Source organism: Nothoprocta perdicaria, unplaced genomic scaffold (genome assembly GCF_003342845.1).
Source record: "Nothoprocta perdicaria isolate Ctin4 unplaced genomic scaffold, notPer1 scaffold_182, whole genome shotgun sequence".
Taxonomy (NCBI): Eukaryota; Metazoa; Chordata; class Aves; order Tinamiformes; family Tinamidae; genus Nothoprocta; species Nothoprocta perdicaria.
Window position 1 is genome coordinate 596074 of NW_020455005.1, and position 12380 is coordinate 608453.

The 12380-nt window shown below is 41.3% G+C and overlaps 1 protein-coding gene across 1 annotated transcript in view; it reads left to right on the forward strand.

Annotated features, from left to right (window-relative positions):
- PDSS2 (decaprenyl diphosphate synthase subunit 2) overlaps nucleotides 1-12380 on the forward strand; it is a 99629-nt gene that overhangs the window by 57244 nt on the left and 30005 nt on the right. The window contains exon 3 of the mRNA XM_026036641.1: nucleotides 3859-4057. Coding sequence (XP_025892426.1) covers nucleotides 3859-4057 — 199 coding nt within the window. The remainder of the gene's footprint in view (nucleotides 1-3858; nucleotides 4058-12380) is intronic.

The following is a 12380-nucleotide window of genomic DNA, read 5'->3' on the forward strand; positions in this document are numbered from 1 at the left end:
GAACTGTTTCATTTCTGAAATTTGTAGGCCAGTCCAGATTAGTATAGTCATTGCTAAACTAGAAAAGATAGTGGAATCTTTTTATATATTTACTTTTTTTAAAAAAGAAAAAGATCCTGAAAGTGAGGCTATTCATCCAGATTAGTTCTTTGAGTATTGAAGTTGTTGGGTTAAAAATGACAAACCAGGTGTTCAGATCTTGGGTGTCTATTGTTAGTTGTTTTTTTTAAAGGGATTCTGTGATAAGAGGTTGTACAGCGCTTTTTAATCTATCAGTTATTTTATCAATCCTTCATTCATAGCAGTTGCTTTAATTGCAGAAATTTTTAGAATGTTATTTTTTGTGGCTAATATAACTCTGGCTATTTGGTCCATTTCTGACAAATATTCTGCCTGTTATTAATATCTATTTAAATTGAGTATTTGCATAATCTGTCATCCTTTGAGGGGATCAATATATTTCGAGAGCTGATAGTGAAAGCTAAACTGGCACAAATTCAACTCACTGTTGCTGAGAGCTTGAGTTTCCTTTGCATATACTGCAGAGTATTTGGTGAAACACACTCTTTATCAGTACAATCAAGCTATTTGGATTTTTATTTTTTGTTTTGCAAATTATTATTACTGCTTCCTAGAGGAGGGTGTGAAATGTGGGACTGAAGTCACTCATAAGAACTCCTGGGAGATCATTCAGGCTAATGTTCATAGATGCATATCATAAAGATAACACAGGTTACAAAGGGTTTTCAGGATGATAGGAATACTGTAAAATTCAAATTAAAAAAATACATAGGAGATTTGCTTTCCAAAACTATTTCTGTTTCCATGTAATTTTATTTCAGTATTTTGTCATCCCCTTGCCATTTCAGACTCTCTTGTGGGAGCTTTAAAACTTTTGTTGACATCTGCATGTTAGGTTCATCTTTGGAGTAAGGTGACTTGTAAATACGGTATTGTGATGAGGCTGACACCTTATAAATAGGACATAAAGAGGAAGAACTTTCATCCAAAATCAAAGTTGTGATTTTTTTTTTTTTGAGATAGTACAGAACTTTGTAAGTATGCTTCTTAGATTTTCATTAACTCTTTGTTCTTCTGCATAGGTCTGGTCCCTACATGAGGGTGGCTTTTGTGTAAGACCCGTTTGCCTTACGTGGGCTGATGGCTTCACAGCAGCCGGTCGTTGTGGCCACTGGGAGAGCTTAAGAGCAGATAGGTATAAAGGATCTTTATGTATGCTCCAAAATTCCTCGGAGTTCAACACAACAGGCTTTTGAATATCAAGCATAAGTACAAGCTTTGGGGGAGGGAGGCACAGAGGAAGAACAGAAAATGCATCATGTTTTTCTTACGGCAAGATGCAGCAGTCCCTGTAGCTTAACTTTGCATTTTTTAGTACTTTGCTAGAAACTGGTGTTCTGCAGCCCCAGAACCGCCCTGGTTTCAGCTGGCCATGCGAAAAAGTATTTTAATTGCTCTTAACTTTACTGTTTCCTGTGTGCTTTGCAGGAAAATGTTTGCACCTGAAGAGTATATTACATGATATTTTATGCAGATTTAGATTAGTTACATTGGTACTACAGTGGAGAAAATCCGCAGGCAGGAAAAGAGGAAAATCAACAAGCGGCATCTCATGCTGCTTCCAGTTACACACCACACGTGAGGGAAGTCTGTGAATGAAGATTTACCTGAAGTCGAGAGTAGGCTGAGGAAAGAAACAATCCGAGAGCAAATCTGAGGAGCTGTTAAATCTAATTTGTTGAAGACTAGAAAAGCAGGAAAAAAAAAGAACTCAAATTCTCGGTAATAGTTGGCTTGAAGGCTTCCTGAGATAATATGTGCTGTTCTTCCTTTTAGTTTATTTTTCCCCACATTTAAATCTGCTTAAATAGTGAAAGTGACAGCATAAGCTGTGGTGGTTTTTTTTATCGTTTCTGTTGTTGTTTTACTGTAAACTTTCTATCCAAGTGTTGTTGACACCCCCTGGGATGCCCAGGACTGCCTGTGGGTTGTTTATATTATTTGGGGGAAACAAATTGTTATTTTTTGAAAATAAAAATTGAAATTGATTTTTTTTTTGAAATTTTTTGAAAAGAAGAAAGTGAACACGTGGAACTTGAAATGCCATCGCCTCTTGGTGTGCGATGCCCTACCCTGTTATCCTCTCCACAGTCCTATATTGCCTGAGCAGTAGTTTGTTTTGTTTCGGCATTGGCTCTTTCCCACGCAGGATTACTTGATCCTGGCTTGTTCTTCTGCTCAGTAAAGCACACACCCCTTTCCACAGCATTGCTTTTACCCTCTCCTAGCATCCTCTCCCGAGCTCTTACTTCAGGGATGCTTCTGAGAGGTCTTTACAGGGTTGAGTATCAGGATTTCTCCTGCCTCTGCAGTAGGGCTGTGACATTCCCAGTTGTGGCTAGATATCCCCCAAAACATAAAGAAACATCTGATCTAGGATTTCCACCATGGCTTTGGCTCCTCTTGGTTTTGAGAGGGTAGAAGAGCTGTATATTTGAGCAGAATGAGACACAGCTTATCTGCCTGGTACGGTTCCCCCATTGGCACAAATAATACGAATGCCACTTGGAGAACAAACGGATTATAAAAAATGAAATGCAGGCACCCCGATCCCGAGCACTTGGAAGGCATGACAGTGATGTATTTGTGTAACCTTTCCACGAAAAGCGACGCTGAAGTCAAAGCGGGGATTTTGATTTCCTTCATTAAAAGCTGATTAAGAGAAGAAATAGGAGAGCGCTGGCGTTGCTGCGGCAGCTGGGGTCGCCGAGGCCTCAGCTCCTGATCCTGATGTCTGCCCTCAGCTGTGGGAAGGGAGCCCCACTCCTCACCAGGGATCCCCCCGCACGCCGGGATGCGCGGAGGCCGCCGGGATGCGTGGAGGCCGCGGGGCCCTCAGCGCCAGGCAGGGCAGGCCGTGGGCCATGCTGCTTCGTGGTACTCACTGTCCAACCAGATGCTCCACAGAGATCCAGGCATCTCCTCCCTGTGCTGCCTCCCTCCCTACCTTGTCAGTCTCCTCCGAGCTGGGAATTTTCATTAACCCTTTGCTAGGTCCGAGCCAGGAAGGAGTACAACACTACCACGCTGTGCATGTAGGTTTTGAATTATAAGGCCAGCTTTTAAAACACTAACTTTGGGCGTATATGTGCATGCAAAGATCCTAGGAACCCCTGTTTCTCTTTCCTGCCCAGTTTGTCTACCTTTTGTGTGCTTTGCTAGGCTCTGTGGCTCTCCTGGCTCCTCAGGGCCAGGCACTGGCCAAAGGGGCTCCTGGGGCTCTTCGTGTTGCAGATACACTTAGGGCACAAGGTTAGTTTAAATTAATATCATCTGGACCCAGCTCATCACGGCTGCGCTGTCCAGAGGGAACATTCTCACATCAGAAAATGAAAATACTTCTGATTTGTGTGTACGCCTGTGTATGTGTCACAAGGATTTGAATTAAATTCAGCAGTGCCACGCTGTCTTGGGCAATGAAATTAATTTGCAAAGCTGCACGAATACAGTTTGATTTGCTACAGCCAGACCCCGTTGCATCTGCTGGCTTAGTGAAATGTCACCAGAGCCATGCCTGAAAATGTGGAGCTGCTGCTCCTGTCCCGCTCCCAGCCTCCGTGGTGCTGAACTGCAAGGGATCCTGATGTCAATTTAGCTCCGAGTTGAGCTGTCCTTTACGGCAGCACTTCAGGGGGTTAGGTTAGCTCACTCGTGAGTCCCTGTGGGTCCTCTTTGCTCCTCCCCAGCTCTACTTTCTAGTCTGTGTTTGTTCATGACTTTTTTTTTTTCCTTTAAAGTTTTAAAAGTAAATGGTGTTTTTGTTTGTTTGCTTTTCAGTCAGAGAAGCCTGGCAGAGATTACAGAATTGATCCACACGGCCTTTCTGGTGCATCGTGGCATAGTAAATATCGGCGAGCTGAAGTCCTGCGACGGCCCGCTGAAGGACATGCAGTTTGGGAATAAAATGGCTGTTCTGAGTGGAGATTTTCTTCTAGCAAATGCTTGCACAAGCCTTGCTCAGCTGCAGAACACCAAGGTAAAAAGAGATGATAAATCCTTTTTTTTTCCTCACAAAGCAAGTAGCTATTAGTGAATCAGCAGAAAGAGAGCTCTTAGAAAGGAAAATAATAATAACCGTAGTTATGGTATGGTAAGTGTGTGTGTATGGAACGTCCTTTAGAAATTTGCCTAGTGATATTATAGCTGTAGATGCATCAGCTGATTGCTGCTCCTTGTTCCTGTTTACCATTGCATACTAGAGCAACTGTGTTAAGGCTTTGGTGTATTTTGAGGCAGTGTTGGTGGTGGGTAAGCGGGCAGGTTGGCGGCACTGGGAACGTGCCCTGCGTCGTCCCCGTGAGGCGCTGGCACCGGCTGCCCCGGCAGGCTGCAGGGTGCCGGCTCCGGCCACGACGCCCGTGAGGGGGAAAGGATTTGTCCAGCTTGGAGAGCTCCTGGGGAGGAGGCTTCGCTTCCTGGGCTGCGCTGTTCCCAGGCGACTTACTGCTTGTGATAAAGCTTTGTTAGGCGCCTGGACACCTTCGAGTATTGGGCTGCGCTGTAAACAAGGAGGTACTGGCTTTTAAAGCAGGCCAGGCTTAGTCCAGCTGCTGAGCCACTCTGTTAAAAGAACTGCTGTTTATGGGGGTAATCTTAGAAAACGAGGCGAATGGAAACCTCGGGAGATCATCTCTCTGGTCTGTTCCTCTGTCCCCAGATAGGGCCAGCTCTACCAAATCATCCCTGGTCTTGATCATCTTGGTCTAGCTTGTTCTTCAAGCCTCCCATGGTGCAGTTTCCTCAGCACCCCTACGAAATCTTAGCTACATGTGCAGCTAGAAAGCTTCATGTACTCATCTGATGGAAACGGACTGCAGTTCTTTGCAGGAGGATTTTTATGTGTTTGAAAACTCCTGCTTGTCTTAATGCAAAAAAAAAAAAAAAAAAAGTTTATCACGTGCACAATAGTCAATAATCAGCGTGCTTTTCATTCTGAGCTTGGTGAGTCTCTTGCTTTTAGATGGCTCTGCTCAGTTTCTCATGATGGTAATTGTGAATGTGTGTCCTGCTTCTGGTAGTTGTGAATTTGTGTCGTTGCTGCTTCTGTCGTTGGTGGGGAGTTGGTAGAGCTGAGGTTTAGGAGAAAAGGGTCAGGAACTGTTCAGCTGCTGGAACAGTGGATTTAAGCCATTAGAAAGAACTGTTAGCAAATATTAAAATGAACTCATTTTTTATGCTATAACCAGCATATGTTGTAATTAATTTTACTAAAAAATGTTGATTTATGTCTTTTTTTTTTCTTGTAAGATGGCCAAGACAGACCAAAGAGTGTTACTGTATAATTTTGGCTTCAGCTTAGAGAAAACTTTCACAAAATGCAGCGTCTATTACTTTGAATTTAGTACACCATTAAGTATTGCAGCAGCATTCCGATAAGATTTGCCAGGAAACAAGCCTCTACAGTAAAACGAAGCACAAGTGCAAAGAAATTCTTTTTCTTTTTCTTTTCTTTCTTATTTTTCAAGCAATCATTATATTGCATGTCGGAAAATTCTGCCAAAACATTTTAGCACTTTTTTCTTTTTTCTGACATCTAAATACTTTCATAGCTTCTACATACGATAAGTGGGATGCCATTATGGAAACTGATTGACTTAGTAAATTATTCTTTTTCATATGTCTAACCTTACTAGCAAAGTTAGGAAAATTGAAATACAAGCTATAGAAATCTCTTGACAGGTGCAGTGATTTAAACATACTGTATTTATTCTTTTGTAAATGATGAATTTTCAAATCTGGCATCTGTTTTTCAGCAGTGTGAAATAACTGTGACTTTTTTCTTCATAATGTTTTGTTTTCTTTGAAGTAAAAGTAAAAATCATAGTACTCCTTTGTGCTGGCATTTGGTAGCTCGACAAATTGGCTAATGCCATAAGCAGCATTGTCTTGTGGATGGTAGTGACCACGGCAAACTGTAACATCTGCACAGACATGCATGATGATGTATAGGCAGGAATTTAAACTAAGGGGCTCTTTAACATTAACCAAAAGCACTGCTACCAAGCTGATTTTATTGTGCTGTTAAACTCCTGCCTGAGCTGCTGTGTGATGCATTTATCTCTGTGCTTCTCCCGGGGCTGACAATTAGATGTGAAATTCTGCAGTCGTAATGAAATGCAGAGCTATTTTATAATTGCCAAGGGTAAAATTAGCAAAGTCAATTATTTCCCCTTAGGCTTTTCCCTGTAGATATTAAAAGGCTGCAAGGTAATTGCCTTAGGTAACACTTTGATTTTTAAATAACATTAAATATAGGAATTGTTGTTACTAATTCGTAGTAATTTTCTCCCTCTTGCTACTCTTGTAGAATGTAACTGTAATGATGTTAACAGGATTCAGAGCTCAGATTTTTGTTTGTTTGTTTTAAACTGGTGCTCATAATCCTCATTCCCATGTTTGCTAGTGTTCTTCGGCAAAAGAATTTTTTTTTTCCTTCTCAGAATTTCTTGAAATGTCAGTTAGTAAGCCAGAAATGTGACAGCTTCCTGTAAAATACATTATCTTGGGCTGCTGTAAAGTCATCTGAATTTTTATTGTTCGAATATGGGCAGTAGTTCTGAAGAAAGCATTATCAGTTTTTATTTTTGCTACATTTCAAGACATTAATTATTGGTATTGACTAGGAGTCTTAAGATCAAATACTGCAGAACAGGTAGAATGACGTGCTGTGTTTTTATAACTATGGGAGAGCTGTACATTGATTTTGCATTTTCACTGAATTAATGAAAACTGCAAAATAAAAAGCTGTTTCTTTAATAAAAACAACTAGACAGTAGTATGTGGATCAGGGGACATTTACAGTTCTTCTATACATTCATCTTCACTTTTTATTCACCTTATTTAAATGCTATTACTTTGTCCAGTTCCTTGTTTATAGGATGTTTTTTTCTTGGCCTATTGACTACAGTGATAAATTATGTTGTTGCTTGACAGTAATATGGGTATAACCTTATTTCCAATCTGTATCCTGCGGTTGAACATTATTAATGTGGGGTTAGAACATTAATGTGGGGCCCAAAGAGACATTTGCTCTGTATTTATTTGGGATCTTTCATTAGTTCTTATATCAGAAGTGCATTTAGGTTTTGACAAGGAAGGCTACTTCTTTGTTTTAGTTCTAGTTAAATAATAAAACAATAATGTCTGGTAATGTATTAATTTATTGGATTGGAATATGTTTGTATTGGATGATAGGGTGGTTTGGATAGAACTTATTTTTATTGAGCTAAAAAAGTGTTTTAATATGAGGGTCTTGATAAGGTATTTGGAAAAATCCTTGTAAGCATGTAGTTGTAAATAAATAGATATATAACAAGCAAAATAGCATACCTCTGAGTATGTTTTAGGATATGCGTCCACATATAGTTTTAAATAAAAATGCTTTACAGGTTTTTTTTTTTTTTTAATATATAAAAGAACACATTTAAGAGCCGGCTTTCTGTTGCCCTCCGCAAGGCTGCAGTCCTTACATACGTTACATCCTTACATCCATTCCTCTCTAACACACGTTTTCCCGCTCTGCGTGCCGGGGCTGTGGGCACGAAGCAGCTCACGGGCTCTTGGCAAAGTTTCCCGGCGGAAGCACCTCGCCGAGGCTCGCAGCAAAAGGGCTCCGCTAGCCTCCGAGCTTGGCGTGAGTAAACCTTGACTTCTTGCACACCTTGACTTCTTGGAATCAGCTGAGGGTGGCAGGTGAGCCGAGCAGTAGCAGCAAACATCCCTCGGGTTCCTTTTTCCTCACCTCAGTCTCTGTTGTCCTTTTAGAGAAGTGATGCGGAAGGTCTCACACAAGCGAGGTGCGAGTGTTGACCGGGATGTCGCCTTCCACAAGCAATGAGCTTTTTCCAGGTGTTGCAGGTGAATTAGGAGAAATCCATCGGAGCATTTTGGATGCAGCTTCCAGGAGTACCTGTACGCTCAGCTGCCCTACATGACTGCAGAGAAAATGCACAAGAGAGGCGGGTTGAGCAGTTTTGATGCTCCCACAGGCTGGAGACAGTGACATGCAGAAGTTGAGGGCATGAAAGGATGCATTTTAGTGCAATGCAGGCTGTAATATGTTGAAAACTGAAGAATATGCTAAAATCATATGTAAATGTGTTGTTTTTAGCTGTATAAACTGATATGAAGGCATATCCATTAGTAGTCTTAAAAAATCCCTAAACTACAAATCTGTACATTGGAAAGTAGTGCTCTTTGTAGCTTGTACTGAAATCTGAAGAATGAGTCTTTTTTTCCCACTTAAAATCCAATAATCTCTTACTGGAGTGATTAAAGGGAGCATTTGGAGCACTGTAAAGTGAGCAGCCTCATTGCTTGGGATGGGACTGAAGGATCCTGCCTGTCCCGGGCAGAGCCCTACCAGCAGCCACGGTACAGGGCATTGTTTTATTAGGCATTATTTGCTTATAAATAAACAGGAGCACAGATGCAGCACTTATATAGTGGATGCATTTCCTTATGTTAACTCGGTGTATTCCTGAAGGCATAAATATGTTGTTTACAAAATAGGCCTTGTGTTTGCATAAACGTTAACAAGTTTTGCATGTAAATCTTCAGTCTTCCCACTGCAGCAGCAGCCCGAATGCGCGCGGCGCTCCCCAGAAGAGCTGCTTTGGGCTGCACTTTCTGCTTATGGGGCACCAAATGTGTCCTGAAGTCCTCAGTTTTGGTCCTTTCCTGAGATTTGAAGGATGCAGAGCACCCCGGTTGCTCTTCTGATGCAACGTGACATTTCTGAGTGCTGACAAACTTGACGCTTTTATTTTTTAAATGCTCTTTAAGAAGAATCAGAGCAGTGCTTTGCCCAGGATTTAATTTGGTAGGGAAGTTAAAACTTGATATTCACTTAAGGGAGCTGAATCTTTCTTCCTTTTTTTTCTTCCCATTATTCTCAAAGACAGAATTTTTAATTAAAATGTGTCTTTAGTGAACATTTTACAGTGATATCAACTTGTTCCAGTAGCAAAAAAAGACTGTTTATAGTAGTTGATGAAAATAGTTAAGTATTTAGGTGGAAAAACTCCTGTATTAGAGATAAAAGATAGACTCTATCTGCTGGAAATATTACCTGCTAATTTGTTTGTTTTTTTTTTCTTTTTCCCAGGCCGCTGCCTTAAAAAGTCTTTGTCTAGCATTTCTGTTATCATTAAAGGTGGCTGCTCATGATGATGATGAAGTTGTAGGATGATGCTCCTGAATCTTGCCATGAGTGCCCTGGGCCTTTCCATGCCTGTCCATACTGTGCATGCATGGACATGCCTGCACATGCCACGCATGTTTCCATGCCATACTGCAGTGTATGTCCTTTAGCACGTGTGTCCACTGCCCTCCTTTTCAGGTAGCAATTTTGCAGCCCTTAAAATAATCCCTGAAACAGCAAAGTATTCATTTTTTAAAATCTCTTACTCTTTTTTTTTTTTTTTGCTGTTTCACTTTTGTTATCAAAAATACTGTATAATTTCATTACCTTTGATTATATGCTTAGAAAGTAATCTTGTGGAGAAATGAATTGGGAAGATTAGGTGACACAGCTTATTTTCTCTTAAGTGAAAATTTAAAAATCAGAATTAATATGCAACGATGGTAAGATGCTAGAAGTATTCTTGCTTTTTGACTACCAGTAGAAGATTGCTGTTGCGTTGCGATTAACACTGTTTTTAAGACTGCAGTTACCTGCCTTTGACTCCTAACTGGTGTGTTCCACACACAAGTCATTTCCAAGTCCTTTAATGCACTTCTGCCAATACTTAGTTAAACTTTCTTAGACTCCTTTGGGGCTAGTTTTGCTAGCTCGGTGTTGAAAGAATGTAGTTTTTTTGTGATTCTTGACCATAGCGCTCCTGGAAACATTTAAATTATTTGTAATTAGATTTCAGAGAGAGATTTCATTATAATATAATCTATTGTATTCTATATTCTATAATATAATCTATAAATATAATAGCTTACATTTATAATTAGATTAGCTTTTTTTTTTTTTTTTTTTTTTTTTTTTTTTTTACTTGAAACATTAGGAAAAGGTTTCCAAAAATGAGAGCTTTGTACCACTTCCCATATGGACCATGTGTGTATGCATGTGGGTATGTCTATAGACAGTGCCTTGCAGTGAAATGGCTGCAGGAACGTGGTAGGACAGAGATAGAGACTGGTACAAAAATACTTAGCCATAGATATCCCTGTGAATCATCGAGTCTGAGGCTGAAGCTCTTCTCTATTTCAAGGAGCTCTCAAGAGCAGAGCTGTAAACACGCATTTGCGATTCTCCATACCACATAAACTGAGCAAGTAGGAGGCTCAGGAAAAAATTATCCACCAATTTCTGAGACTGTTTAGCATTTTCATGCCACTGTGCACAAAGTCCATTCAATGTTCTTTCTTCTGAATCATCTCTCCAACAGTTCGGTCACCTCCTGTCTAAGTTTGCCTTCCTGGCAGTAGAAATTGGCTGTGTCCTTTCTGTTTCTCTGGTTGAATGGGATACCTGCCACTTTTTCAGATAAATATGGTCTACCTTTGAGGTAAACCATCTAACTACCTTGGAGACGTGGTTAAGTAGTTATTTTTCTGGTAGAACTACAGGTTGCCTCATGTTAATTAACAGATTGGTCTGCAGAATATTGATATGCTGTCTGTAGGTGAAGAGAACTTTCTAGAGATGACTCTTGAGTGTTAGTGAAGAAGACTGTGAAAACTGAGTTGAAACAAGCAGAAGAAGGAGCTGATCTTGAGAAGAAAGTCAGGAGTTGTCCAAGACCTCAAGACAGTTGTTATCCCTGGGAAATTGGTTCCAGATAGGTGAGGTAGTGGTGTCTGTTGCTCTGTTGATTGCTGCTGTAGGGATATATGTCTGACACTGAATTGCAATCTGCTGATGAGGATAGGTGACCTAGGAGTCTGCAATGGGAGCCAGGGATCTCACAGACCTGCTGTAATCCCTGACAATTTATATATATATATATATGTGTGTGTACACACATGTATATGTATATACACATATATATATATATATCTGTATCTCCATTCTTTGGATGTTAAGATCAAATTATGGAAATGTGTTATTAAAAAAAAAAAAAGGAAAGAAAAGAAAAGAAAAAGCTTTCAAAGAGAAATTACCTTTTCATGTTTTGATGGAAACATGAAGAAGTAGCTGTGTTTGATGTTTCCTTAATTGTTAACAGGAAACACTGTCTAGGATGTTCACCTCTGCCAGAATATGCGAGAAATGGGAATTTATAAAAAACAGAGCTTTCTTCCAAGAAATTAAGGGAATGAAAGCCCATGGGTATGTGGTGCTTCCTTGTGCATGAGGTGCGCTGCGACGAGGCCTCGTGGGGCTCGCTGTGGTGAGGCCTCCTCATGGGACACCTTGCAGCGAGGCCTCGTGGTGTGTGCTGTGAGGAGGCCTCATGGTGCACGTTGCGGTGAGGCCTCATGGTGTTTCCTACAGCCCAACAGGCTGCCCAGAGAGGTTGTGGAGTCTCCTTCTTTGGAGATCTTCAAAACCCGCTTGGACGCAGCCCTGTGCCACGTGCTCTAGGTGACCCTGCGTGAGCAGGGGGGTTGGACTAGATGACCTCTGAGGTCCCTTCCAACCTTGGGCATTCTGTGATTCTATGAATAACCATCGAGGGGAATTAGCTGCTAAACAGCAATAACTCATACACAGAGTAGGAAATCAAAATAGGTTTTCCAAACACTGCTGAAAGTGATGTAGCCCAGGTAGTGTTCTCCTCTGTCCTTCCAATGAGGGGGATGGATTCAAGTAGGAGAAAACGGATAGGTGAAATCAACAACTGGCTGCGCCGCTGGTGTTGGCAACAGGGTTTTGGCTTCTATGACCATAGGACTCTGTTTGACGACCACCAGCTAGTGGAGCATGGTGGAAACCACCTCACCAAGAAGGGCAGGCGGGTATTTGCTAAAAGGCTGGCCAATCTCACTAGGAGAGCTTTAAACTAAGCAGGAAGGGGGAAGGGGAGTGTCATATGGACTGGGGAATCAATCCTGTAAAACCTAAGCCAACAGGCCTACGGTGGTGGGGAAGTACAGCTAGGGCATGATTATAGAGGATCCTCTCTCATGCTTCCTGGGAAAAGTTCAGCCTCGATTACCTGCCTGAAATGCTTATAYRMCAATGCACRRAGCATGGGGAATAAGCAGGACGAACTGGAGATCTGTGTGCGGTCCCAGCACCACGATCTCATAGGAATCACAGAAACGTGGTGGGATAGCTCTAATGACTGGAGCGCTGTCATGGAGGGCTATGTGCTCTTTAGGAAGGACAGGCTGGGAAGGCG